Genomic DNA, 27938 nt, shown 5'->3' on the forward strand with positions numbered 1-27938 from the left:
GTCTGGGGTAGCCTTCCCTTCCCCATGTGGACCAATCAGAGCTCGCCACGAGAAGTGGCCAATGGGAAGGTCCCGGGTCAGCGTCCCTCAGAGAAAGATGGGAAAGGGAGCGTGGAGGTCTGAACACACCCCTCGGCCCCGCCTCTCGCGTCCGCCCGTGGCGGCCATCTTTGTTCCGGGTAAGGAGGGCGCCCGCCGCCAGAGCGGCTAGGCTTTGGTGGCCATGTTAGGTTCGGGCAAGGTCTGCACCTCCCAGCTCGCTTCCGCTACCCGTCTTTCGGCCGTGGGGAGTTGGGCCAGCTGGTGCAGCTGAGGGAGCAGTGCTGTGGAGGACAACTCCGCGGGCGCGCGTGGTAAGCGTGCGCTGCAGCGACCAGGGCTCTCGGGGTGAGCGGCGGGGATCCGGAACTGAAGCGTGCGCTGCGCTCCACCGGCCTTTCTGTGTGTTCTCGTGGGACAGCCGCCGGGCCTCTCCACCTGGGGCCGGGCTCCTTACCTGGGGCCTGAGAAGTATCTTGCGAGGCCCCGGAACCCGCATTTCCGCCGGTGCCCCGGCGAGGGCACCGGACAGTGGTTTCGATGAGGGGCAGGAAGATCAACCCTATCTGGGCTCCAGTAGGACGTACCTGCCAGAAGGAAGAAGTGCACGTGATACCAAGTTTTCTCCGCTGTTTGGCTGGCGACCAGCCTGGTTTTCCCAGTCGTTCGTGTTTGCAGCCGAGGGGCTAACGCTTGGAAAGTCTGATTTGACCAGCTTCAGTAGAGGCCGCAGATTGCGGGTCGAAGGGTCCGGAGGCCCCGGGAGCTCATTCCTGGCTCCAGATGCCGAGGTTCCCTAGAACGGCTGGTGTTAGTTAGCCCGAGGGTAGTTGCCGAGCGAGGTGGACCAGTGCGGACCAGCGTCACCCACCCTCCGGAGTCCGGTGGTGGGGTGACCCTGGGTCCCGTGTCGTCCCATGGTCCTGAGAGCGTGTGGCTGAGACCGGGTGCTGCCCGTGCTTGGCTGTCTGTTTCTGCCCTCGGCCACATGTCCTGTGGGTGAGAAGGCCTTGGGGCCTGGCAGGGGCCGAGTTCTGCACTCAGGAGAGCATCCCTGGCGCCTTCGGTGTGGGCAGGGTCTGCAGGGACAGGCCCGTTGGTGGTGGACCAAGACGGCTGGGAGGTGTGGCAGGTCCCTGCCCTGCAGTGGTTTCCACAGTTCGACAGGGTAGACGCTTCCTGTTTCCTTAAACTCTCCCTGGGAAGCAGGAAGAGGAATAGAGTAGCTGTGGGTGTTCTCTGGTCTCGCCTTGGGAATTAAAGCACTAGATATTCTCAGTGAAAATGTAAGCTGCTGGAATGACAACCATACTTGAGAGAGAGTTTTTATCAAATTCCTTCAGTTAGTTTGTTGAGCACCTACTGTGTGCCAGGCCCTGCTGATGCAGAGATGAGTCAGCCTAGTGACCCTGGGCACAGGATAGAAACCCACAGGGGGGCAGTGGAAGGCCCCTCCCACCCGGCAGGGTTCTGTACCTGGCTTGGTGACCGGGTTCCACTCTCCTTGCTGAGGTTGCTGTGGGGGGCGGGGGGCAGAAAGGAACCAGAAAAATCCCACACTTCTGGAGCTTATGGTTTAGAAAGGGGAAGATAAAGGAGATAATCTTCCCATGGGCTGTTTTTATATTTGGAAGGGAAAAATAAGTCACCTCTAAGAGATACTGTACTTTTTGGGTGGTTCAAGTTATGACAGCCTGTTCCCCTTGCCCCCCCCCCCCCCCCCCGCCACCCTGGTGGAATCCAGCTGACCCCTGGCCCTTCTCACCTGCAGCTCTTCCTCACCTATTGGAGCCCCACTTGCTGTCTGGCGAGAGCACAGACTCCTTAAAGCTTAACAGACAGTGCCACGGGACACGCCGTGTCCTTCTGGCCTTTCTGGCTTTGCCCAGACAGAGTCAGACCCTTTTAAAGGAAAGGCCGAAACTCAAAGAAGAAGCTGCCACCTCTCCTCCCCTGTTTGACAGGCCCGGGTCTCCCAGGCGGGAGCTGACTGCACGCTCCCACACCCCATGTCGCCCCACCCCCAATCGCCTGTTGGCGCATGGGTGGTCCATTGCAGGGGGTCCACAGCTACCCCGGCCCCTCAAAGGGAGTAGCAGCCCCACAGCTACACCCTTCTTCCCACCCATGTATTCACATTTTCGACCAGCCGGGTGCCACACAGCTGCTCACAGGCTGTCAAGAAGGCAACCGGGCGGGCACAGGGGCTTCTCTGGTGGCCCTGGGCCCCTTTCTGTGCTGCTGCCTCACAGCTTCCGCCCAGACTGGAGCGGGGCCAGGGGGCCAGGCCGAGTTCGGGTGTCCTGCCCTGGGGGGCCGGGCCACGCGCAGGATGAAGCTCAGGTTCAGGTTCCTTGGTGGAAACACTCACCCGGACTCGTGTAAGGTAGCTGATGGGTGTGAGAACGCCGCTCAGGTGTGTTTGTGTAAAGACTGTTTCCATGTGCTTGTAGGCTTTCAGAAGCTGCGACAAGCATTCCCGCTTACCCTCCACCCACATCTCCCGGATGTTGCCTCAGCTGTGATTTTTGAGACGGGGGGGTCTCCGTTGTTGCTGTGAAATGCTCCCAGAGTGGCAGTGCTGATGGCTGGTGACGCGCGGGGCGTGAAGGTGAAGCCTGGAATGTCCGGGAAGAGGCTGCGGGGCTCGGGCAGGCAGCGCCTGCTGCTGGGCCTGCTGGTCGCTGTGGCCGCCGTCCACCTGGCCGCCTGCCCCTACACCAAGGTGGAGGAGAGCTTCAGCCTCCAAGCTGTGCACGACCTGCTCTTCCACCGGCTGCAGGTGGGGCAGGTGAGTCCGGCGCCTGCTGCCGCGTCCTCCCCAAGTCCCGGGGCCTCTGCTGACCTTGCCCTCCCTCTGCAGTACGACCACCTGGAGTTCCCAGGTGTGGTCCCCAGGACATTCCTCGGGCCACTGGTGATCGCGGTGCTGTCCAGCCCTGCGGTCTGTGTGCTCTCGCTGCTGGGATGGTCCAAGTTCTATTCTCAACTGACAGGTAAGGACAGGGGCCTTCGAATGGGGACGGAAGCACCATTGCGAGGTCTGGCTACCTCAGGCAGCCACCTGGAGGCCCCTTCATTGGTGTCCGCCGGTGGATCTTGGCTGTGCTGGGCCTTGCAGTGTGGCCGTTCAGAGCACTGGTCCAAGTCGGCCGTCAGCCCTTTCTGGGGCGGCGCCTGGGACAGAGAACTGAGCGCCTCCCGACACTGAAATGAGGGCATTGGCACCTTTCTGCTCAGAGGTTGCCTGTGCAGATCCTTCTGGACTTTTCTTGGAGCCCAATTTAAAAAGTTCTCCGCAGAGAGGTCTGCGACCTCACTTTCTAGCCGGGACCTCTGCTTTTCCATTGCGGCGCCTTTCTCCTCACCCAGACACAGACAGCAGGCTTCCCTCACAGACGCAAACGCTCTCACGGAGCCTGTGCCAGGGTCGGCTCCCTGCGGAGGGGCGGCGGGGCTCTCGGAAGGGCAGCTAGACAGGCCGGCTGGTCACGGGGGACAGCGGGAGCCCCTGGCTGGCACAGCCACGGTGGGGCCTCTGGTGTGAGTGCTGGGCTGGTCGCCTGGGATGGACACTGCCTGCCTGGTCCCAGGCCGTGCAGTCCCGGGAAAGCCCTGGGGCCAGGCCCAGGGCATCTGTCCCCCATGCCCAGGCCGTTTTTAATGCCAAGCCCTTCGGGTTGTTTCACTGTCACCTGGTCGCTTGCTGACCACCACACGTCAGTGTCAGAGACCCGCTGACCTGCTGGTCACGCACGGGTCACCATCCTTGTTTAGTCAGAGCGGTCCTCGGACTCGGAGTGGTTTCTGGACTCTGGACTTTGCAAAAAGAAGTGCGGCGGCAGTTTGGGGCCACAGCAGCCACCGTGTTCTGCTGGGTGACGGCCACACAGTTCCACCTGATGTTCTACTGCACGCGGACACTGCCCAACGTGCTGGCCCTGCCCGTGGGTACGTAGCTGCCGGGCAAGCCCCTCGCTGGTCCCCACGCCTCTTGCTGGGCTCAGGGCACCCCGCCAGGTGACAGGTGAGTGGGTTCCAGATGGCAGCTGCCCCCACAGGGTGTTGTGACAGGATGGCCTGCGACGGGAAGTGCTATCTGTTCTCTGCCGGGTCCAGTTGCTCTTTTCCACAAAAGACGCACCTGGGAGGGTTCCTGGTGCCGGGGTGTGACCTGGGGCAGGTGGGCAGCTCGCTCTGGGTACTTTGCGGGAGCCCCAGGCAGACAGGAGGGACCCCGGGGAGGTCAAGGATGGTGCGGGTTCGGGGCCTGGTGGGACTAGAGTGGAGTTGGCCAAGGTGGGCACTGCATGTGGGGGGCCCGAGGCTCCAGATACGGACCAGGGGGTCCGCAACCTCCGGGGTCCGGGCTGAGTGATGGGCAGGACAGTCCTGGGCTCGAGCGGGGTTCGCCATCTCCTGCGGGTTCAGCGTGGCCCTCGCGGGAGAAGCAAACCCCTGCGTCTTGCCGTGTTCACAGTGCTGCTGGCCCTCACGGCCTGGCTGCAGCGGCGGTGGGCCCGCTTCATCTGGCTCTCGGCGCTGGCCATCCTGGTCTTCAGGGCTGAGCTGAGCCTGCTCCTGGGCCTCGTGCTGCTGCTGCTGCTCTGCACCCGGCGGCTGACAGTGGCCAAGGCCCTGCGCTGCGCCCTGCCCGCCGGCCTGCTCTGCCTCGGTGAGTGGGTGGGCAGCCCTCCCGCCCGGAGGCGGCGCGTGGTGGTCTCCTTTCACAGACGGGAGGAGGAGAGGGCGGGTGGGTGTCTGGCCGTCAGACGAGCCTGCGCGAGCTGTGAGTGGCGTCAGGGCCTCTTCTCCCTCTGCTGCCAGGCGTCCCCACTCGGCGCTGCGGCCTCCTCAGCCCTGACGCACCCGCTCCTGCCCACGCAGCTGATGGCGCCCAGGGTCTGGGCTGAGCCCCAGAGGCAGCTCCGCGGGGACACAGACCCGGGACCCAGGGCTCAGGGCGGTCTGCGTCCTCCCCTGAGGACCCGTGTTCCTCCGTCAGGACTGACAGTGGCTGTGGACTCCTACTTCTGGCGCTACCTGGTGTGGCCGGAGGGAGCGGTGCTCTGGTACAACGTCGTCCAGAACAAAAGCTCCAACTGGGGGGTATCCTTTGCCCGCCCGCTGTGGGGCGGCCTGCCAGGCACGAGACGGGGCCCGACAGGCGCTCTGAGGGGTGCGTGGTGGCCACTGCCGCTGCCCAAACGCCAGGACTGGCGCTGTCCACCCTGTCCACCTGGGGAGGTGCCAGCAGGCGCGGTGAGGGGGACGTCCCCATGGCTGCCTGCCCTGTGGGAATGCCACCTTGCTCTGGGAACCCCGGCTTCTCTGGGGTCCGGTGTGCTCTGCTTTCTAACGTCTTCTCGCGGGAGCTAAACGCGCTCGTGGACGCACCGTGCACTGAGTCCCCGGGGAGCCATCACCTGGGACGGCCGTTCCCAGAGATGGGCGGGCAGGTCAAGGCCCCGCACAGCCCCCGTCGCCGTCTGCTGGACTCGATGCGGGCGCTCATGCAGGGTCCCGGCCTCTGTCCACGGGCGAAGGGGTCCCGGGCCCCCGGGCGGGGACAGCTGTCAGGGCCCTGTCTTCCGAGTGCTCCCGGCCTCGCCGGCCCGGGGCCCTCCTTAACCCTCCGGCCCAGACCTCGCCCCTGCTGTGGTACTTCTACTCGGCCCTGCCCCGAGGCCTGGGCGGCAGCCTGCTCTTCGTGCCCCTGGGCCTCGTGGACAGGAGGGCCCTGGCGCTGCTCCTGCCGGCCCTGGGCTTCGTGGGCCTGTACTCGCTGCTGCCGCACAAGGAGCTGCGTTTCATCATCTACACCTTCCCCCTGCTCAACGCCGTGGCCGCCCGGGGCTGCGCCTACCTGTGAGTGCCGGCGCCAGCGGCGCTCGGGGGGCTGGCTCTGCAGGGCAGCAGGGCAGCCCCGGCTGTTGTGGCAGCGGTCGCTGCACCGGGGCCGCGCACTGGCGGTGGCTCGGCCCAGCCCAGCCCGTCTCTGTCTCCAGTGGAGGCGGATGTGCCTCTCAGGCTTGTCTGCACACGGCCCTGCTGAGCGTTCAGGGCTTGGCCACTTGGGGGCAGGACGTTCGGAACGGTCAGGCGGGAGCCTCCCAGACTGGCTCGTGGGGGGCGGGGGGAGGGCACTCAGAGCTGCAGGCTGGCTCTCCCTGGGGGACCGGGAGAGAGGGGACCGAGCGCACAGAACACGGGCATCAGAGGAGCATGGGTCGGACTCGCCGGCCTCGGCACTTCCCGTCTCCACGAAGCCCCGAGCGAGGGGAAGGCGCTGGGGCACCGAGCCCGTCTTCCCCAGCCAGAGGCACGTCGGGGAGATCGGGTCAGTCGGGGACCGGAGACTGCAGGCTGTACGTCTGTGGCAGGAAGCGGTGGTGTGCCGGGTCCCTCTCCTCCCAGAGGGACACGCACAGCAGGTGCCTTCGTGAACATTAACTCCGGGTCCTGGGGTGAAGGTTTGGGTGGTGGGTTTGCGTCCTGAAGGGCAAAGATGAGACTTACATTTTCGAGCTGTCTGTGCGTGGTCTGGGGCTACCTCCCCATCGCCAGGAGTGGGCGGAACACAGTGAGCGCTGGCATCATGGGGCTCCCTCAGGAGGGTGCCGCCTTGACCGGTGGTGGGTGAAGGCATTACGCGGAGGGTCTGCAGTCCCCACTGGTCAAGGCCACGTCGGGGAGAGCCCAGCAGGGCCTGCCCAGAGTCTGGCCGCAGGTCCCCTGAGCTGCCGGAGGAGCAGGCAGTGGTGCTTGGTACTCACCGCTGACTCGTTCCGGGCTCCGTGAGTGCCGAGAACCGACGAGCACAGGGTGTGATGGGTTCTGAAGCCGACGGTCCCGAGGCACCTCATTCTCCCTGTGTGGGCCTCACGGTCTGTGGGTGGCCCCTGCTCCTGCATACACGCCCGGCGGAGCGCGGGGCTCGGCCTGCGGGCTGTGCCCCGGTCTGAGTCAGACTCCGACTCCAAGAGCAGTTTTCAGGTGCCGTCTCGGGTGGCATCTCACAGAGGGGAGTTTTTAGGTAGCTTTATCCACTTCCTCTACTAGTTTCTCTCTCTCCTTGGCGAAGGTGGCGGCCGGGTTGTGTCCCCAGTGCCGCATCTCCCGCCTGTGCCATGGCGCAGTCCCCGCCAGACACACCGCTCTCTCCCCAGGCTGAACAACCACCGGAAGTCTTGGCTGTTCAGAGCGGGCTCGCTCCTGGTGATTGGGCACCTGGTGGCAAACGCCGCCTACTCTGCCACGGCCCTGTACGTGTCCCACTTCAACTACCCCGGGGGCGTGGCCATGCAGAGGTTGCATGAGCTGGTGCCCCCCCAGGCAGGTGGGCACTCAGTTCGGGGATCAGCGCGGCCGGGTCGGAGGCGCCCGGCTGCGGTCTGACCGAGCGCGTGCGGCTTTCCACAGACGTCGTCCTGCACATCGACGTGGCTGCCGCGCAGACGGGCGTGTCTCGGTTTCTGGAGGTCAATGGCGCCTGGAGGTATGTTCCCTTCGGGATGTGACTGCGGGTGGCGGTGGCGGCCCTTCTCCCAGGGGCTCCCCGGGGTTGCCCGGGGCGCGGGGCAGGTGTGGGGCCGTGGAGTGGGCACATGTGCGCTCCTGCCTTGCAGGTACGAGAAGAGGGAGGACGTGCGGCCTGGGTCAGAGCGCATGCTGGCCTACACGCACCTGCTGGTGGAGGCCACGCCCGAGCGCCTGGCCCTCTACAGGGACACACACCGGGTGCTGGCCAGGGTCGCGGGCACCACCGGGGTGAGTCTGAACCTGACCAGGCTGCCTCCTTTCAACGTCCACCTACAGACAAAGGTGGTGCTTCTGGAGAGACTCCTGGGGCCCTCCTGAGGGGACCGGACAGCGTCTCCCAGGCTCCTCCAGCGTGTGGCATGAGACAGCAGGGTAATAATCCTGGGGCCACGGAGCGCTTCCCACCGGGTCTGAGGGGCAGGCTGCACCTGCTGGCCACCACGCCCGAGCACAGCCCCGTGGCCACACCGCTCACTGCTGGTGAGCACGAGGGTCCTGGGCGCAGTGGCGGGGACAGCGGGCTGCTCCTGAGCGGCCACCAGCTCCCTGTCGTGGTCATGGGGCAGGTTCCACCTCAGGGGCGCTTCAGCACACACACATGTTCAGACGGCACGAGAATTAAAATTTGTAAATCTTTTCTTGTTAGTGGTCGTATATGCGTCATGTTTCCAGAGAGCACCTTCACCTGGATTTTACTTTTAAGGTGATTTTGGCACTTTTATGATTTGCTGAACCTCATTTATCAAGCAGCCCAAGTGTGTCTGACATCCAAGTCATTACAGAGAACAGTGCACACGTGTGCACACACGTACCACACACACATGCATAAAAGCACACTATTGTCGCCTGAGCGTTCGAGGGGGAGTTGCCTGCTGTGTGCCCTGTGCCCCCAACTGCCCGCGTGTCCTGGGAAAGATGCCTCGCGGCCACGTCTTCCCCAGTGTGACCCACAGTCTGCGGCCCCTTCAGACCGGGGCCTCTCGCAGCCGTCCCCAGCTCGGGGCCTGCCCGTTGGCACGGAGCGCTGCGCACGTGTGAAGTCCCACAGGCCCCGGTTTACTGTGCGTCCTCGGTACTTGCCGTTTATCTGCGGCCGGTGTTCAGGTGTTGTCGTTGACGACCCGGTGTGTGCGCTGGTCGCCGGCTGGAGCCGTTGGCCTGGGAGTCCCCGCACCTCCTCCCCTTGGTGTTCCGGCTGCAGGCCTCGCCCAGGAGCCTGTGGGGCTGCCCCGCCCTGTCACGTGCCCTGTCGCTGTTCATTTCTGGGGCGCTTTCCTGTTCCGCACGCCCACACTCCTCCTGGCCTCTGTCCCCGCCCGGCACCCAGATGTTTTCTCTGGCGGCTCCTGTTGGTGGGGAACAGGTTCACAGACCGAGGGCTGGTGCGGAATGAGCTCATTGCTGCTGGCGAGGTCGGCTGCACGGTCCTTGCTGTGGGCGGAGGTGGACAGAACGGGGTGGGGGAGGGGCTGCACACACGCACGACCACACGCACAAATCCAGCTGCCTGCTGACACCTGTGGTCTCACCCGTCTGTGGGCTGTGCTCCTGCCCCTGGTCCACTGCTTTCCCAACTCCCACAGTAGGGTCCTCAGCCCGGAGACAGCAACGCGTTTGTCCAGCAGGGTGGCCAGTGTGGAACGGCTTTGCCAGACTCCTGTGGGAACAGCCCAGGAAACGGGGCTCGGGTTCTGCATTCTTCACGGTCAGACACTGCCCTCGGACCAGCGCCCCCTGGCTGTGGCCGTGCTCTCCATCGGGACATGTCACTGGACTCCTGCTCTTTGCTTCCCACCTCAGGGTCAGACTCCGCGTCCTTCCAGTCGGTTGGACCTGGGCAGAGTCTGCAGGGGCGCTGCTCCCTCCGCTTTCCGTCAGCACCGTGGTTCCCGGTGGTCCTTCTTGTGCTGCCTTTTGTGACGGCGAGCAGACCCCTCCGTTAATCACACCCGTGGCAGCATCCTGTATCATCAGCTCTTCTAGAGCACCTGCGGCCGCCCGGCCTGTCCCCAGAGAGCTCCGCCCCGGGATTGGCTCACGTGGCCCAGTGTCACGTGGACATCCGCTCTTCCCTCCCCAGGGTGCGGGCATTTAGCGGTTGGCAGTATTTCCACACTTCAGGTGAGGCTGCAGCGGCTCACCGTATGCATTTGTACTCGCACATAGTTCAAGGGGCACCTTCGCGGTGAGTTCCTAGGCGTGGGGAGCTGGGTCGGGGCCAGCACACTGAGCTTGGCTTGGTCGTGCCAAACTCCTCTCCACGGGGCCGGCCGGGCTGAAAGGACCTGCTGAGCCCGTCGACCCGCCGCTCTGCCGGGTGAGCCTGGGCGTCTCCCAGGGCGGGGCGGGGGGGGGGGGGGGGTGCTCTTCCCCTTCCAGAGGAGAGAGGTGGGCGTCGTCCCTCGGCTCCAAGGGCTCTCTTTCCTCTACGTGGACTGGTCGTACTTCTCGTCTGTCCTCCTTGGAGTTTTGGTCATTTCCCACGATGTCCTGAAAATCCTTCCGTTGGTAGGTACTCGCCCATTATTAAAACGTGCGTTGCCAGTCATTCTTCCAGGTGTCTTGGCAGAGGTGTCCGCTCAAGGCTTTCAGGGTCTTCTCTTCCCCAGGTCACGGCTGGGGGCTGCCCGTGCAGGAGGTCAGCCTCTCCTCTCCCTGCTCCCGTGGTCTCTCTTCCACATGTGGGCTGCTCATCGGTTGGGGTGTTTTTGTTCAGTGAGGGGTGGGGCTGCTTTTGTACCTGAAGTCACAAACCCAACTTCTGGCGGGGTCAGGGCGTGCTCTCCCCGCACCCGTCTGTTTTTCTTCTCCAGGTGTGGTGGGCCAGGTGCAAGGAGCTGCTGTCAACAGGCCTGGTGACGTGGGGAGGGGACTGCTCTGTGGTCCTACGATTAGGCTCGGGCTTCAGCGAGGTCGGTGCCTCTGCGCTGTGACCCTCACGGAGTCTGTTTTCTTCTCCCCCTCGGCTGGGACAGGTGGCCGGAGGGGGCAGGCGCTGGGTACTTCCCTTCCCCCATCAGTTTTGCTCTGGCGTGGTAGTTTCTCCAGTGAGCTGCCCTCCTTAAGAACAGTGTTCTGAGGGGAAAAACAGGAGAAGGAAGAAAACCAGAGGGCTCGGGTGCCTTTTCAGTGGCTCATGTCCCCTTCTGGAAGGACCAGGGATTTGTCTCTGATATTCCCTGTGGGAACCTGCCCGTGCCTCTGGAGGAAAGTCTCCCCACGAGGTGGGTCACTCCAGGCAGGGTCTTCCTGGCGTTAACTTGCAGCCACGTCTCCGCTGAGCCTCTAGGAACTCAGCGCTGAGGGTCTGGGGAGCCGCAGGTGCCGGTGCCCACGGCAGTCCCTGCCTGTGCGTCTGGCTCTGCTACAGGAAGGAAGCCGTGATGTCTGGTGTCTGCCTGGCGCACGCCCCTGGGAGCAGGGGTCCGTGCCTGCCCTCCACTGTCTTACAGACCTGAGCAGAGTTGCCGACTTCTCCATTTCTCTGCTCTTTACTTGGTAGGATGGAGCGGCATCTTGCAAGGTCCTTATATAAGGAACCCCAAACCCAAAATCAATAATTTTTTAAGTCAGGCAGAAAGGAAAAGGGGAGTTACAAAGCACTGTTACAGTGAAACGAGTTTTTATGCTTGCCCGTGTGTTTACATTCTTCTGAACAGTTCACTTCCCCGCGCGTCTTCATGTCGCTGTCTCGTGGCCGTTCACTTCATCACAGCACCTCCCGAGCGTGTCTGGCGGGGGGGGTGGGGGGGAGCGTCTAGTGGTGACCAACTCCTGAGTCTTCTGCCTATCCGGAAGTGTCGTAGTTTATCCCTCAGTTTTTGTTTTTTTGACAGATTTTATTTATTTCTAGAGATGGGAAGGGAGTGAGAAAGAGGAGATAAACACCCATGTGTGCTTGCCTCTCATGTGCCCCCTACTGGGGACCCGGTCTGCCACCCTGTGCCCGGCCTGGGAATCAAACTGGTGGCCTTTTAGTTCAACAGGCTGGCGCTTGACCCACTGAGCCGCACCAGCCAGGGCTGTCCCTCATTTTTGAAGGACGTTTTACTAGATATAATACTCTTGGTTGACAGTTCTTTGCAGCCCTTTGAAACTGTCTGCCCACTGTCTCTGAGTTCCCAAGGTTTGTGATGAGAAGTCTGCTGATCATCTCGTCGATAATTACTTGTGTGGGACAAGTCATTTCTGCCGACGCCTTCGGGATCTCGTCTTGTTATACAAAGTGTCTCAGTGTGGGTCTTTTTGAGTTCATCGTACTTCATGTTCACTGACCTTCATGGATGTTTTTATTAATGTATTTCATCAAATTTGGGGAATTTTAGCTCATTACACGTCCACACATCCTCTGCCCCGCTCTTCCCCTGCCCCTGCGGGGACTCCCAGTGTGTGGGCGAGTCCAGTTCTGGTAACGGGTCTGTGCCAACTGCTGCTTCTGGTCACAGAGGGTGCAGACAGGTGGGCAGCCATGTTGCTACCCCTCCCCTTCCACTGAGCTGGCCTTATCCCCATGCCCACCACGCCCCCAGATGATCTCAGGCTCTTCACGTTCGTCTTCTCTTCTGTTTCTCAGACTCAACACTTCCCAGTCGTCCCGTCTTCAAGTTGGCAGGTTCTTTCTTCTTTCTGCTCGAATCTGCCTTTCAATACTTGTAGTGAATTTTGCATTTCGTGTATTCTTTTCAGCTCCAAATTTTTCTTTTCGGGGTTTGTTTTCCTTAACATTTTCATTTTTTTTACGCTTTACTCTCTCGACTTTTTCCTGGTCTTCTCTCGGATCCTTGTCTTTAAAACCGTTGTTCAGTCTTTGTCTGGTGGACCTGCCGTCAGGCCTTTTGCACAAACAGTTGCCGTCGATTTGTTCTTCCTTTGAATGGCGCGTACTCTCCAGTTTCTTTTCATGACTTGGGATTATTTGCTGAAAATGTGCATTTGAACGTAGCAATATGATCCCTCTGAAAATCAGATTCTTCCCCTCGTGGAGTTGGCTGTTTTATGTTACGATTTTTTGTGTTGTTACTGTAGACCGCGTCTGTGCCGAGGGTCAGCCTTTGCATGAACTTAATTTCTTCACAGGGTTTTCCACGCCTTCCCTTGGACACACACTTCGCTTCCCTTCCCCCACATACGCAGTTGGAATGTCTGCCTCCTGAAAGGCGAAAAGGGTTACGTAGAGGTGTTGGGGGCGTGGTGGACGTGGGGATAAGGCCAACTCAGTGGGAGGGGAGGGGTAGCAACATCGCTGCCCACCTGTCTGCACCTCTGTGACCAGAAGCAGCAGTTGGCACAGACCTGTTGCGTGGAGGGCACAGTCCTTCGTGCCCACTCGGGCAACGGCACGGTGTATGGGCATGTGCACAGCCGCCTGGCTGGGTGTGGGGATGAGCAGCGGCTACTCTGCTGGGAGCTCAGATGGACTGGAATTAACTGGGCCACGGTGCTGTCCAGCAGCTCGCTGTCCTCACGTGCCGAACGCTCCCCTACTGTTCCAACCTGAGTCAAACCCTTGAGGCACGAACACACAGGTGGGAAAGGACGCCAGCACCTGTCCCCGACAGGAGCTAGACGACCTCACACAGCGCCTCGTGTGGCCTGCAGGACCCTAAGGGACGAGGAGTCCTAGCTTGTGCCACGTGAACTGGAAGCAGAAGAGCAGTCGAGAGCTGAACCGCTGAGAAAGCCCCAAACCAGGTGTGTGGCCCTTTCAGGGGAACGCTCCCCAGGTCAGGGCTCCCGGCCAGAGGGACACGCGCTGACCCGCCCAGGCACTGGGCCTTGGGGGGGCCACTACCAGCCCCGGCCGGATAAAAGGCCACGAGCCCGACACTCACCTCCGAGGCCTGGTCAGAGCGGGCGGCCTGAACCCCAGACTGGAGAGGTCTGTACTCCACGTTACGGAAAAAGCACATCAGCACGATCCACTCGTGTATGCCCCTGATCGGAGCTCCCTGGGCGCCAGGAACAGAAGCCGGCCTCGGGAGCGTGCACACAGCCACACAGGCGTGCGCCTCTGTGGCCAAGGCAACCGCAAGGCTGTGCCCGGCTCTTCTCTCTGGGCAGCAGCAGTGGCAGGGCTCCTGCTCTGAACCCGAGTCGGCGCCTCGCTCACAAAGGCGGTGGCAGGACCCGCACCTTCACCCGCCCCACGTCCTCCCTGGAGCCAAAATCCAAACCCCAAATGCACGACGTGGTTTCTATGTATGTCGGCCCCCAAAGAGGACGGCTGTGTCGTCATCCTAGGAATAAAAAGGCAGTATCCTCTGACAGTAGAAAATTGCAAATAAAAACTTTAATTTTAGAAACTGAGTCCACCATTTATAAATACACTGAAACACAGGTGATGCGAAGTCAGACTGATGGGTACAGTATTTCTGATGACTTTCGGACAGGGTCGGGGGCAACGAGTGACCCGCTTCACCTGGCCTGATTCATTGGTATAAAATAAGCAAATGAACCCTCCTGTAGCTGCTGAAGCAACAACGCTGAGACACATTATTGTTAAAAGAATCTGACAAGCGACAATTCATCCTGATGTCCTCGGGATTCTAAAACACCCGTGATGGCTGAGTCTTCCCCGTTATAAAAACCTAGACACCTAAGGCTATTCTGACAACTGTGATATAACAATCTTCTTCCCTGTTAATAAGCCAACGCTTCTAAAAAGAATTTTATGTGTGATTTCATTGAATTGGGGGAATCTACACAAATTTCAAAAGACCCCTTCAGAGTGCAGAGACACCGGGGCAGGCGTGGAGGCTCGGTCACCAGGACCGCGGTGAGCGTGAGGCGGGCGACCCGGCTGGAGGCCGGGCAGCGAGGAGCACGTTACGCACGGTCGGGGGCCCTCCAAGTTGACTGGCCGTGAGACCCGGACAGAGAGGGGACATGGGCGCTCTCCTGGGCCACTGCCGTGTAACCCGCGCTGCACGAGGCACACCAGTCCAGCCGCCTCCCCGCACCTCCGCTGCGGTGAGGGCGCCTTCCCGGACAGTCCGCAGCCCGGGCACAGCACAGCTGCAGGGAGCGCCGCTCGGTCGGACGGCTCAGCTCCACCTCCGATTCGCAGCCTTTGCTGGACAGCCATGAAGGCTGTTTTGTTCTAGTCAAAACAATTTTTCACTAAAATACAGTACCTGATTTGTGGTTTTTACATAATAAAAAAGTACAGAATAAAACTGTTTACATCTTCTATATCATTCTAGTAAAACAAGTCACTACCCCCAGCTTTTAAAAAACTTTACAGTTACAGATTAAAACTTAATCATCGTATTTCATCATTGACAAGACTGGCTATTTCTAGTGGCTTCTTAAGAAACACGCCATGTACCCGGCCTGAAGAACGAGGAGTAAGGCACATGGAGACGCTGCGGCGGGTCTGGGAGGGGCGCTCGGCATGGGCCCGCCCGCCCGGCCGCAGCTGGTGCCCGGTGAGCGACATCGTCTGCAGCCCGTGGCTCCGTGGTGACTTCAATACTGAAAGTATATTAAAGGAAGGTTCACTTTTAAAAAGATAAGTTTTTCAAAATGTTCCATCAGAAGCCTGGACTGGCCGAAGCCGCCGTTCTCGGTGGGGGTGCTGAACAGCCTTTCCGAAGGGACGGTGCTGGGGGGGCAGCCCAGGAACCTGACGGCCAAGGCTGCCAGGCCGGGCCAGGCCGCCCTCTTCAGGTTCCAGTAGGTGAGCGGGCTGCAGCTGTGCTCCAGCACCTCCTCCCCCAGGTAGGCGAGCACCATGGCCTCGGGCGCCTTCGCCCTTTCTCTCGCGTCTGTCTTTTTCATCTTGGCCATGAGGGACCACAGGCTCTCGGCCCCACTGGAGTCTCTGGGCGGAGAGTCCGGATCGCACCCGTTGGGGACGGGCACGTCCTCTGAGGTAGAGTTCAGCATTTCCAGTTCCCTGATCAAGTCGTGCTTGTACTGCTCGGCCTCCTCCTCGGAGAACAGGGAGGCTTTGTAGCGGGGGTCCAGCAGTGTGGCAAAGACGTACCTGGGGTCGTGGAGGGTGGCAGACAGCCGGCTCACCATGGCTTCCTTCAGAGACTTCAGCATGGTGTCGATGCCCATGGTCTCCTCGAACAGCATCTCCACCCTCCTGGTCAGGATGTGGATCATGGGGATGACCTGGCTGAGCGTGGACACGTGGCTGCTCATCTCCCGGCTCGCGGCATCGAAGGGCTTCAGCGCGTGGCACACGGACTGCATGACCTCCCACTGGTCACAGCTGATCAGCTCCCGGAAGTTACACTCCACGGACACCTCGTCCACCGCCCTCCTCTGCTCGATGAGCCGCTCGAGCATGCGCAGCGAGGTGCTCCACCTGGACGGGACGTCCTGGACGAGGTGGTGCGGCGGCAGCTCGTACTCCTTCTGCAGCTCCGCCAGCTTCTCCTTCGCTCTGTGTGACCGCAGCACCCGCTCACACACCTTCCGAGCGATGCTCAGCAGGTTCTGGACCATTCGCTGGCTCTTAATGGCCTCGTTGACCATGAGGTTCACCGTGTGGCTGAAGCACTGCACGCTGGAGTGCTCCCCTTCATTCAGCGTCTTCCCTATGCTGGGGTTGTCGGTCACCGTGATGCCGACCTGAAGGCCGGTGGACGTCACCCAGGCCTCCCACCAACACTCCAGCTGCTTCTGAATGCTGCTGCTGCTGTAGTCACAGTCCATCTGTGACACGTCCAACAGCGCCGAACAGTGGTGGTCCTCACAGTGCGGCCGGACCGAGGAGCCGAAGGTGACCCAGTGAGCGGTGAGCGTCAGGTACTCCCGGGTCTGGTTACTCATCCAGATTCCGGACGTGAAGTGGACCACGCCGCTCTCTGCCTCCTTCAGGTGTGACACGATGATCTCTTTCACATTATCGTACATTCCTGGGATGGCGGTCCTGGAGAAGTAGGAGGGCGGGGGCAAAGAGTACTGAGGTTTCAAGTATGCGAGCAGCCTGTTAAAGCCAACGTTGTCTACAAGAGAGTATGGCTGGAGGTCAAGTGCAATCATTTCAGCTATGAGACTTGTTATCTTTTTGGCAACTGGATGAGAATCATAGAACTTCTCATCGGTGTCATCGAAGGAGGCAGTTCCTGACAGTTCTGCACTCGGGGGCACACGGACACCCAGCGGCGGCGGTGGCGTGGACTGGGGGACGTCGGTCGTCAGCACACTGCCGTGGAACCTCTGTAGGTGCCTGAGAAGACAGCTGGTGCCCAGGTTCGTGGGCTTCTTCCCCCTGCTTATCGTCCGGCCACAGTGCAGGCAGGCGACTTTAGTGGGGTCTGCGGAGCAGACGGAGAAATGGTTCCACAGCTTGGAGGTCTTCTTGCTGTGAACGGGAACCAGAACTGGACTGTTTCTGGGGACCGCTGTTGCTAAGTCAGTTAATCTGGAGGAGGAACTTTCTGTGGAAGCCAAAGTGTCCCCCAGAAAGCCCTTCTGGTTCCCGACAACTTCTGGGTGGCGCCGGTAGAGATGTCTCATCAAACAGCTGGTGCCCACGTCACCCTTCTTCCCCCGGCTGATGACACAACCGCAGTGCCTGCACACAGCCTTCAGACTGTCCGTGGGGGCCAGCGAGAAGTGATGCCAAACCTCCGACTTCAGCCTCCTCATCACCTTTTTGTTCTGTTGGAATATAGCACCAGACTCGAACATGGGGAGGCTCGACCCGTCACCCGGCTGCTTCTCAGGAGAGGACACCAGCGAGGCCTCGCCAATGTCATCGGAGGAGGACAGCACAGACTCTTCCGTCAGTGCGTCCCCAGGGTTCACCCGTGCTGGCGTGCCCTCTGTCGGCCGGTCAGGGGGACAAGACGTCAGGAAGGACTCCTTGACCGGCTTCCCTGGTGACGAGGACAGAGCCCTCGGGTCTCCCTCAGGAGGCGGGAGAGCGGGCAGCAGGGTGGGGGTCGCCGCGTGAGGGGGTGGCACGCCCGCGCCCCCGCTCTTCTCCTGGAGCACGATGGCACGGTGCGCCCGCCACATGTGCCGGATGAGGCAGCTGGTGCCCAGGTCCTTGCCGTTCTTGCCCCTGCTGAACTCGTTCATGCAGTGGACGCACACGGCCTTGGAGCTGTCCAGGGGGGACAGGTAGAAGTGCTTCCACACCGCGGACCACCTGCGGGACCCGGAGGTGCTCTTCGGAGGCGGCAGGCTCTTCTCCAACCCGTTCTCCGCAGCGTCGTCACAGGGGGGCGCAGGGACGGCTGGAGGGGGCCCCGCGTGGGGTTCGTCCCTGGCGTATCCCTCAGGGACGGGCGAGTCGGAGCGGACCTCTTTGGAAGACGGGACAGACACAGACGCTTCTGTCGCCCGATCGGGAGAGGGGATCTTGGAGGCGGTCTTCTGAACAGGCCTGCCGGGCGACGCGGTGGAGCCCGCGTCGGAGACGCGGGCAGGCTGTGCCGGGAGCAGCAGGGCAGGGGCCGAGAGGGTCGCCAGGGTGGACACGCTGCCGTCCTCGCGGATGAGCGCGCTGGGGTGCGCCCTCCTCACGTGCCGCATGAGGCAGCTGGTGCTCAGGTCCTTCTCGTTCTTGCCCCGGCTGAACTCTTTCATGCAGTACACACACACGGCCTTCGTGCTGTCCCGCGGGGAGATGAAGAAGTGCTTCCAGGCCGGAGACTTCTTCCTGGAGCTCATGCTGCGGGTGGACAGCAGGCTCTGCGTCACGGCCTCCATGGCCACGTCGTACAGGGTGCTGCTGTACTGCGAGAAGAGGGCCCCGTAGTCATCCTCGGGGTCAGCGGGGAAGTACTTCCCTGGGGGCCTACGGCTGTAGCTGGCTTCTCTGGCCGCTGCCTGTTCGTCACCACTGTCGGCTGCTTTCCTGTCCTCTTGTGCAATTTTAAAATCCATTCTTTCCGAATTGCAATTCGGAACTTGATCGTCATCTTCCTTTTCTATTTTAATATTTATTTTTTCTGAAGCAAAATCACCGTCCCCTTTGGGATGGATTTCCTGGCCACTCTCCATAACGGACCATAACTATTCTGGCTGTGTCATCGTGTTGATCTGTGTGTTTGGGTAAAAAAATGCGAACACTCGTCTGCATCCCCAGACGTGATTATCTTCAGTGTTTTCGAGGTGACTGCACCTTTCGGGACGTTTATGAATATGGCTATCACACGTCTGGCCTGGACGTGGAGGCTGTAACTCGTGGGCACATCCTGTCAGGGTGCAGGCCCAGGCCACCGCCTCCCGGGAGTTCTACCAAGTGCTCGGTGGCGCCGACACCGGCTCGTCCCGCGCAGACCTCCCCGTGGTCCTGGGGGCAGGACCGCTGCCATGTTGCCGGTCCTCCTGCATCACCTACAAAAGACGGAGTCAGGTCAGGCACTTCACTGGACCACACGCCAAACCTGCAGTCCCGGGGACAGATCAGCCTCAAGAGGCATAAAATAAAATTCTGTAATGGTAAATTAAGAAAAACTCGTTCCTTGACCTTTGTAGATTCTACTTACATATAATTAAAATACACTAACACTACAAAATAAGTTAGAATACAAATGAAGACGAGAATGTAAGTTGAAATGACTGGGAAAACCCCCTTAACAGCACAGAGGTCAGTCTGGTCGAGAGTGGGTGTGGAGTGGGTGCCCCCACCACCAAAGATGCCTCCTGCAGGCACCTGGTGCTGTTACAATCGGCAGAACTGAACTCCCTGAAGTCAATTTCATTCCAACCTGGCATAAAAACAGCCCTGGCCGGTGTAGCTCAGTGGATTGAGCACGGGCCTGTGAACCAAACAACCGAGGTTCGATTCCCAGTTGGGGCACGTGCCTGGGCTGCAGCCAGTTCCCAGCAGGGGGACGCATGAGAGGCAACCATCCATTGATGTTTCTCTCCCTCTCTCCTTCCCTTCCTCTCTAGAGATAAATAAAACCTTAAAAACAAACAAACCTGACACATAAACAATGAGGAATACCAAGCCTGCAGTGACCTCTGAAGTCACCAAGGCACAGACTCAACACTGAAAGTCCTAGAGAAGATGAGGTCCCTGCATCCCGGAACGGAGGTGAGTCCTGCCCGACTCGAGCGGAGTCAACCCTGCAGGGAGCAGCCGTCCTCAGCAGCTGTGACCCGCACCGTGATGACCGATCAGGATGTGTGGGACCAGGGCCAACGCAGGGCAGGGGCAGGCGCAGGCAGGGGTGGCCGCGATGACCTGAGATGTGAAGCGTGACGGGGAGGGCAGGGCAGGGGAGAGGCGGGGTGGAGCAGTTAACGCAAAGGTGCAGAACAACAAAAACCTGGCCCTGGCTGGTGTAGCTCAGTGGATTGAGCGCGGGCCTGCGAACCAGACAATCGCGGTTCGATTCCTAGTCAGGGCACATGCCTGGGTTGTAGACCAGTTCCCTGCAGGCTAGTTTCCCAGCAGAGGATGCACAAAAGGCAACCATACATTGATGTTTCTCTCCCTCTCTCCTTCCCTTCCCCTATAAAGATAAATAAATAAAATATTAAAAAAAACAACAAAAAAAAAACCCGTTCTTGGCCATTTGGAAGCAGGTACACCAGGGAGAGGGCGCTCACTGTAACATAAGTAGACTTACAAGACCTACAAAAATCTTGTTTTTCCTTATTCTAACGCCGGTGGAGGTTTAATATAAATACAAGCAGAATATAAAGACCCAAAACTCCACATAAGCCAAAACCAGAATGCCAAGCAGTGGGGACAAAAAACGGGTTTGTGTCTTTGGCTCAGCAGACTCACAATCCATTTAAAATCCAGGGCAGAGGGCAAGGAGAGAAAATGGGAAGGAAGAGCGCACGCCTGGCTGTGGGGGCCAGGGTCCCGGAGCAGACGGTGGCTGCCCCGCTGGGCCCCGACGCCTGCTCCTCACCAGCAGCCGGCAGGAGGCGGGCCCCGGACCCCAGCAGCCGGGCGGACAGAGTACCCTGGCCACCTCCTGCCTGTCCAGGGCCAGCACAGCCTGGGCGAGGTCCCTGAGAGGCACCGGACACCCAAGGATGAACTGTTGCCAGAAGTGGTGCCGGCGTCACGGCCTGTGCCCAGACCCGTGCGCAGAGCACGGGGCCGCCCGAGCCCCACACAGGAGAGAGCCCAGCCCACCCAAGACGCTGCTGCCAGACAGCACACAGCGTGTGAGCGCACACGCATGCTCGTGCACCGAGTTGCGCAGCACGTCAGTTCTACCCAATGTGGAATAATATGTTTTCATACATATGTACATGTACAGAGATAGCCAGACATAAGGTCTGTCTAGAAAGTTTCCAGCCATGCAATACAAAAAAGCATCATTTATTAAAGGAGATACAAGATATGAGAAACACTGTACACAGGACAATGACGCCTCAGTCCCCTTTGAAGATGGCACCTTGGTTCTCCCCGCCACCATCAGCTGCCCCGTTGCATTTTCCCGAATCTCACTGATGGCCTTGAACCTCTTCCCTTTCACCCTGATTTTAGTTTTGGGTAAAGCCAGACGTTGTAGAGAAACAAATCTGGGCTGTAGGGGGCTGAGTCACTGGGTAGTCGGAAGCTTTGCCAAAAACTCCACGGGACGTGATGCACGAGGAGGCACGTTGTCAAGATGACCAGGTGCCCACGGCCGCAGCCTTCTGAGTGGTCTGAAGAGTTTCCACGCAGGAATGTTCAAGCCTAACGCAAAATCAGACGCAGACTCGCTGCTCTGCGCGCTCATCTCGACTGTGACGGCCACACAGCGCACGCTCTCGCTCAGTGCATCTACCCCGCCCTGCACTGACAGTGCAGTGAAGCCGTCACTGTTCGTGCACACGCGCGTTCCAGTCCCCTCCCCTTGGTCACACCCGTGTCACACAGGCCCTCTCATTCGTTGTATTAACAACAGTTGGACTTTTTCTGGTCGGTCTGTGGGTCGGTCTCTTTCTCTCTAAGTAAACACACACCCCCGCCCCCCCCTCCCAGGACGGGGTGCGCGCACCGAGTGTCCTCGCGGCCGCCGCACGGAGACAGAGTGAAGGACCGTGGGCGAACGCCACAGAGCAGAGGCTGGGAGCACGGGGAAGTCTCCCCAAAGCGCATTTTACCTGGTTTTCGAAATGACACCAGTGGTGGCTGCACTGCCACTGCGATTCTGAGACTGCGCAGCACGAGCGAGGGAAGTGAGCAGGGACAGTCTGGGTCTCGTTTCCACGTCCTGGAGAACCCACGCCCACAGCGACGGGAGACGTGGGACTCGAGAGGTCAGACAGACGTGCTGCCCTGCGGGTGCAAACCTAGCTCTGTTCGCTGCGAACACCCGGGAACGATGACCCCGCCCCCCACAGGCGGTCTCCGCCCAGCGGCGGGGGGCGCAGGTGCCTGTGGGACACGCTGGAGCACCGGGGAGCGAGGAGCCCTGGAAAGGGCCCCAGAGTTTTGTCAAAGGGTCCAGGAACCAATTTGTAAAGGCCCCCACCGTCCAAAAATGGACAATTTGCACATAAAAAGGCCCGAAATCACCTTAGAACTCATCCGACACATTTAAATCTGTGAGTTCGTAACAAAAAAAAAAAATCGGTCACTTTGGAAGATGATAAAAATTATTATTTTGAAAACCGATAGAGAATCAAGCACCGGTCTCCAGATCTCCAGCCTCCCTCATGCGCATGCGAACTGCAGAACCCGCGGAAGCCCAGGGCCCACTGCCCTCACCGGCCCCAACCAGGGCCCCACCCTCCCCACTCCTCCGGGCGGGCGTCAACCCGCAGCTCGCCTGTGCTGCCTGCCAGCCAGCGTGGAAAGAGGCCACACCTCTGCACCCCCCGATGGAGCACCCCCCACCATGGAGGAGACTGACCAGAGGTCAGACCTGAATCTGACCAAGTTCCAGAGCCAGTGACCGACACACAGGGAACCGAGGTCACAGGAACCCTTCACACGGGCTGGGGACCGTGATCGGCGAAATCTGGGTCTCCGGGAAGTGGGGGAGATGACAAGAGACTGCAGTGTCACACCGACAGGCAACGCTTCGCTATTCGGACGTGAAACTGTGAGGAAAAGTCGGAGAGGAACTGCCAGTGAAGGGAGGTCAGCGGTTACTTCTGTCCGCAAGGAGGGAGGAGGCCCGATGGGGGCAGGACTCTGCAGAGCCCGTGTGGATTCCTGGCCCAGGCGATGGTAACAAGAGCATCCACCTTCTAATTCTTCAAGCTATGCACTGATTCCGTGCAGTTTCTGTACCTGCTGTTCTTCAGAGGAAGGAAGCTTTAATAGAAACCCTCCTGAAACTACACTAAGGAAGGGATTCTGGTGCGAGGGACCAGTGGACCAACCGCGGACGGGGGCGTCCAGGAGCAGTGCCTAGGATGCTGCGTCTAGGACGCAGCGCCGCCCGAGGCGCTGCAGGGCAGTGAGGAGCGTCTTTCAGACGAGTGCTGCAGGACAAGACGTGCGGACGGAGTGGCGCCCGTGACCCCCAGCGCATGCCACCCCCAAGTCAACTCCTTGCAGATGGTCCACTGGAGGAAAAACGGTGAAGAATACAGGAAAATATCCTTGTAAGCTTGGTTTAAACCCAAAGAGGGCTGATCGTTGAGGGAAGATGGATAAATCAGGCCACATTAAAGTTAAAAAACTTGCTGGCTGGTGTGGCCCAGTAGACTGGGCATTGTTCCTGAGACCTTCGTCCTTCGAACTGAAAGGCTGCCAGTTCGATTCCCTGTCAGGATACGTGTCTAACGTGTCTAGGTTGCTGGATCTGTCCCCGTTGGGGACGATACAAGAGGCAACCGATTGATGTTTCCCTCCCCCTCTCTCTACCTCCCTTTCCCTTCTCTATAAAATCAACCAGCATGTCTTTATGTGAGGATTAAAAAAAAAAAAAAGGTTGGGGGTCAGCCCTGGCTGGTGTGGCTCAGTGGATTGAGCTCCCGCCTGTGAACCAAAGGGCCACCAGTTCAATTTCTGGTCAGGGCACAGGCCTGGGTTGCAGGCCAGGTCCCCAGTAGGGGGCGTGTGAGGGACAACCACATACCGATGTTTCTCTATTTCCCCCTTCCTTCTCCTCTCTAAAAATAAATAAATAAAATTAAAACCCCCCAACAATTCAGGTTGTGGGGTCATTCCTGGTCAGGGCAGATAACCTCGGCCGTGCGTGTGATTGCCAGGCACGCACGGGAAGCCACCTGCCAACGTTCCTCTCTCACATCAGTGTTTCTTTCTCTCTCAAATAAAAAAACCACCAATCTCACGTGAGAAAAAAAGGGGGTGAAGGACGAAGACAGGGACGCTGAGGGCTGGGGACCTGGAAGTGCGGGGGGCCGGAAGTTAGGAAGGAGGGCAGGTAGGAGTGCACCGGAGGCTCTCTGACTTCTCACGCAGCTAAATTCAGTAAAACACAGAACATAAGAAAAGTGGATTCCCACAGCTCATGTCCTCGAGTCCTGACATTCGAGCAGTGCCTTAGAAATCCAAGAGCAACGAGAAGACTGAAAGCCGCTGGCTCTGAGACTGTGCATTTTGTGCAGAGACACTCAGAAGGAGACTGAACACAGGCAATGGAGAGCGGGCGGGCCTTGGCCTGACTCGAGGGAGGCTCCTGGCCCCATGGGGCCTCGGTCACTTGTCCACTCGGATCTTCTCTCAGGGGTCGTCACAAGGAAGGAGAAGGAAGTCGGACTGAAGGAGGACCAGACAAGAGAAAACAGCCAGCACGGGCACAGAGGAGGGTCGCACTGACCGGGATCGCTGCCCCGCCCACGCCCACGGCTCCACCTTCCCGTCTGCCCTCTCTCCGAATGCTGGGCAGGGCAGGGAGCCGAGTATACACACACCCGGTCGGCCCTCATGCTCTGGGGCATGGGCTCCAGAATCCGCCTTGGATAACGCAATCTGCGGACACTCGAGTCCCTTACCTGAGGGACAAAGTACAGATGACTCTTGAATAATGCGGCGCTAGGGGCACCACGTGCCCCCCCCCCCGTCAAAAAATCACAAATAACTTTGGATTCCCCCTAAATGGGGGACTCATATCCTACTGCTGACCAGAAGTGCCATCGGTAATATAAACAACCCACTAACACCTACTTCGTTCATGTCTTTATACACCGTATTCTCACAGTAGAGGACAGAAAATGCCAAGAAAACCATGAGGAAGGGAGAGCAACTTACAGAAGTTACTGAAAGAAACTCACGAATAAGCGGACGCTCCCACTCCAAGACCCTGCTGTTCCAGAGTCCACTGCGTCTGCACACACCTCGCCACACCCACGGAAACCCCAGGTCACCTCTGGAGCCCTTGAGACACCCAACACAGCGGGAACAATCGTGACACCACGTTGTTCAGGGAGTCTTGACAGTGAAGGAGGCCCGTCCACGTACAGAACAGAAACCACGCCGGCGTCACAGGCCTAAGCACCAAGAACACGTCAGCAGGAATACTGCTTTCCCACAAGGCCTTTCCTGCAGGTGCGGAACCCTGGAGGGGCACAGCGGGCAACGCGGGCAACACGTCCGTCCACCAAGTACGCACCGAGAGGCAGCAGCTCCGCAGACTTCAGACTGCAACCCGGTGACTCACCTACACACTTCTCCGAAGGCTCCGGACATTCTTGGCGCAGCCTGAGTTGTGCACGAACCTCCTCAGAGTGCCCGCGTGCAGGACTTAACTGGAGCACGCGTGTGTTTGGCGCTGCCCGGTGACCACCTGTCAGGTGGACTAGACATCTGTGCTCTCCTTCAATGTAAGTGAATGGTGTCCTCCGAAGACTCACAGAATCCCCCCAACTCGCCACAAGGCTCTCCCCGAGGACACGGAAGCCCCCTCGAGCAGATGGACTCCAAGGACTGCAGATGGCGTGCCCCTCATGGGCACCCCAGGGGAACCCCTCCAAGTTCACAGTCAGGCTCCTCGTGAGCAGTTTCCTCTCCCGAGGTGCCTTTCTCCAGTAGCTGAACGTAGCTCACAATTCAAATCTGGCTTACTCACAGCAACAGACAGAGAAAACTACTCCGTCCTTCCTAGTCTCCTAATTTCATCACCACATTATAGCGAAAATACCAAAAAATTAGTCTTTCTCTACAGAAAGCCACAGGCTGCCCTGGTTTCAGGCAGCAAGCTGGCCTCAGTCAAGTCTGAAGTGCATTTTTTAAGAACGATACGCTCTGAAGTCATTCAAAACAGACCTACTTCCCATTTTTTACAAGCACAAGAATTGCCAACAGAAGCTTCTCCTGAAGGCCCAGCGTGGCAGGCACTTGTTTCACTGAGGAGGGGGGTGGGGGTGGGGGTGGCGCTGTGTCCACTGAAAGTCACCCAAAGGCCATGAAAACGCAGAGGGGCGGTGGAGGCTGGCAGCTCTGACGCCATGGGGCGGTGTGGTCACAGGAAAAGGGGAAAAGACAACATACAGGTGACCAGGTTTACTGGGGCCTAGAAAAACAGCTGCCATTGGAAGAACATCTGATATCGTGCTGAGGGATTTGCTATTTTACTGGTTAAGTCTGAACAGTCACATCCAGAAACAAATACAATAACTGGAGAATCTCAAAAGCACATTCTGATAGTGATCTCGTCTCATCTGCTTCCCAAACACACTTAAACAAGGCCCCTGGTTGCTCTTCCTGGAAGTGCCAGTGTAAGTGAAATACATCCAGCGAAAAGTTCCAAGAAACATAATTTGTAAGGCAATTCGCTGTGGGGGCAGAAGACGAGGTGCCTCGAGAAAGACAGGCGATCAGCACCTGTCTCGGGCTGCAGGAGCCGCCCTAGCCGCCTGCGCGGTGACCCCCACCCAACAACCGCTCTTCTCGGACGATCTCCGTCTGGTCGGCTCACCACCCGGCCCGGCCTCTGCAGAAAGGACACTTGCCGCGCGTACACAGACCCTCGCGTGCTCACCCTTCCCTGCGGCACCCATGGGAGCGCTTCCTTCCGCGGGAGCCGCCCCCGTCGTCCCCGCGCCGGTGGCGGAGCGGACTGCACCAACTTTTACCACTTCAGGTGTTTCGTCCACAAAATCCTGCTGTCCGGAAAACGTGCCTCGGTGGCGACCATCCGGCCGGCCGGCTGGCTTGCCCGGCCCGCCGCTCGCCAGCTGTCAGCCGGGGCCAGGGCTGGGACGGGAGGCAGGCCCGGAGCTGGAGGTGTCGCGGCCCAGTGGGCGGCCCGGGCGGGGTTCAGGCCACGAGAGGCCGCGTCCGCCCCGCGGCCAACGCCGGCCCTTGCCCAGTGCAGACGGTATTGCGGGGGCGCGGCCACGGCCTGGCCACCGAGGCGACAGACCCCAGCTCCGACCCCCAGCCCCGACCCCCAGCCCTGCCTCCGACCCCAGCCACGACCCCCGGCATAGCCCGGCCCCGACGGCAGGGTCCCCGCGAGAGCTAGTGGCTGAGGCAGAGCCGGCTCCGGCCGCGCACTCACCGCAGGCGCCGGGCTCGGGCGGCGGGGCTCCCGCCAGGTGCAGACAACGGACGGTGCGGGCGGACGCCCTTCCTCCATTCATTAGCCGCCACGGCTTTGTCTGCCCCCACAGCCCCTCCCGCCGCCTCCGACGCCCGCCACCCGCCCGCCCGCGACGCCGCCGGACGCTGCGCCCCTCCCAGGGCCCCGCGCGGCACTAGGCGGGGCCGTGGGCGGAGCCGAAGTGCGCAAGCGCATTAACAAAAAGCTGAGCTCTTTCGCCGCGTTCCTTCTGGCTCCGCCCAGCTCCAAGAACCTGCGCAAAAGACTTCCGGAGCGGCGGTGCGCAGGCCCGACAGCAGACTGCGCAGACGCAGACGGTGCGCGCCAGCCCCGCCCTCAAGTTGAGCTGAACGTACTGCTCAGGTGCAAGTTCACGTTTTGGTCCCTCTCCGTCTAGGAGGGCTCAGTGCTCAGAGACTCAGCTCCGACCCCGTGCGGACCGGACTTACCACTCAGGTTCAGGTCCCTGCCCCGGCAGGACTGACCATACTCTGCTGTCTCCAAGCTTCTGTGTCCCAGGTGGAGGGTCCCTGGGCCCTGGCGGCGCAGCCTGGCGCTAGGCTTAGCCAGCAGGTGCGCTAGGTGTGCCAGGCGTGGTCCGTTCGCGCGTTCCGGGCCGCGGGACCGGCACTACATCCGCCGTGCCTCGGAGCGCCCGAGCGGTGGGGGCGGGAAGCCCCCCTGTGAGCGACCTGGTGCCCCGCGCGCCCTGAGTGGCGAGAACCGGCGCCTGGAGGCGGGCTTACCCGGAAACGGCACTGAGTGCCCTGCTTCTTGCCCACGGGCCCTGAAGGCGATGAGGTGCTTCCCTGCGCGGTCTGGTTCTCTGTAGAGCAGGGATTAAAACTCAATCCCTGTATGTGCCGTGGAAAAGGACCGCACACTGCGGTGGCCGGCAGCCCGGAGGCCTTCGGGTGGCTGGCTGTGGCTTCCGAGCAGCCAGCAGCTCGGGTGGGAAGGCCCAGCGGCAGC

The 27938-nt window shown here is 60.0% G+C and overlaps 2 protein-coding genes across 11 annotated transcripts; one reads left to right on the forward strand and one right to left on the reverse strand.

Annotated features, from left to right (window-relative positions):
* Positions 1 to 188: 188 nt before the first annotated feature.
* ALG12 (ALG12 alpha-1,6-mannosyltransferase) lies at positions 189 to 8303 on the forward strand. Of its 6 annotated transcripts, none has more exons than XM_037160291.2 (10): positions 190 to 387; positions 2493 to 2830; positions 2903 to 3035; positions 3817 to 3990; positions 4520 to 4714; positions 5045 to 5148; positions 5684 to 5907; positions 7209 to 7304; positions 7462 to 7537; positions 7668 to 8303. In XM_037160291.2, the coding sequence occupies exons 2-10, from the start codon at positions 2624 to 2626 to the stop codon at positions 8286 to 8288; spliced, it is 1830 nt and encodes a 609-aa protein (XP_037016186.2). In that variant the 5' UTR covers positions 190 to 387; positions 2493 to 2623; the 3' UTR covers positions 8289 to 8303. The 6 variants fall into 6 exon arrangements, with proteins under 6 accessions (XP_053517821.1, XP_037016186.2, XP_037016185.2 ...); XM_037160290.2 differs by having other exon boundaries at positions 190 to 353; XM_037160293.2 differs by having other exon boundaries at positions 193 to 353; positions 7209 to 7378; positions 7668 to 7993.
* Positions 8304 to 13850: 5547 nt separating this feature from the next.
* On the reverse strand, positions 13851 to 27795 carry ZBED4 (zinc finger BED-type containing 4). Of its 5 annotated transcripts, none has more exons than XM_053661793.1 (2): positions 27713 to 27795; positions 13851 to 18885 (listed from the first exon to the last, which is right to left on the reverse strand). In XM_053661793.1, exon 2 carries the CDS (start codon positions 18547 to 18549, stop codon positions 15049 to 15051), a length of 3501 nt encoding a protein of 1166 aa, XP_053517768.1. In that variant the 5' UTR covers positions 18550 to 18885; positions 27713 to 27795; the 3' UTR covers positions 13851 to 15048. The 5 variants fall into 5 exon arrangements, with proteins under 5 accessions (XP_053517768.1, XP_053517769.1, XP_037016300.2 ...); XM_053661794.1 differs by lacking the exon at positions 27713 to 27795 and adding an exon at positions 27416 to 27464; XM_037160405.2 differs by lacking the exon at positions 27713 to 27795 and adding an exon at positions 26925 to 27071.
* Positions 27796 to 27938: the final 143 nt, after the last annotated feature.

This window comes from Artibeus jamaicensis, unplaced genomic scaffold (assembly GCF_021234435.1).
Source record: "Artibeus jamaicensis isolate MK-2021 breed Jamaican fruit bat unplaced genomic scaffold, CSHL_Jam_final contig_233, whole genome shotgun sequence".
Taxonomy (NCBI): domain Eukaryota; kingdom Metazoa; phylum Chordata; class Mammalia; order Chiroptera; family Phyllostomidae; genus Artibeus; species Artibeus jamaicensis.

Excerpts from the sequence above, each read along its gene's own strand:
- ALG12 (XM_037160291.2), top strand. The coding sequence starts at position 2,624 with ATGGCTGGTGACGCGCGGGGCGTGAAGGTGAAGCCTGGAATGTCCGGG. Across the intron at positions 5,908-7,208 it reads GCCCGGGGCTGCGCCTACCT|GCTGAACAACCACCGGAAGT; the intron begins GTGAGTGCCGGC and ends CTCTCTCCCCAG. Across the intron at positions 7,538-7,667 it reads GAGGTCAATGGCGCCTGGAG|GTACGAGAAGAGGGAGGACG; the intron begins GTATGTTCCCTT and ends CCTGCCTTGCAG.
- ZBED4 (XM_053661793.1), bottom strand. The coding sequence starts at position 18,549 with ATGGAGAGTGGCCAGGAAATCCATCCCAAAGGGGACGGTGATTTTGCT.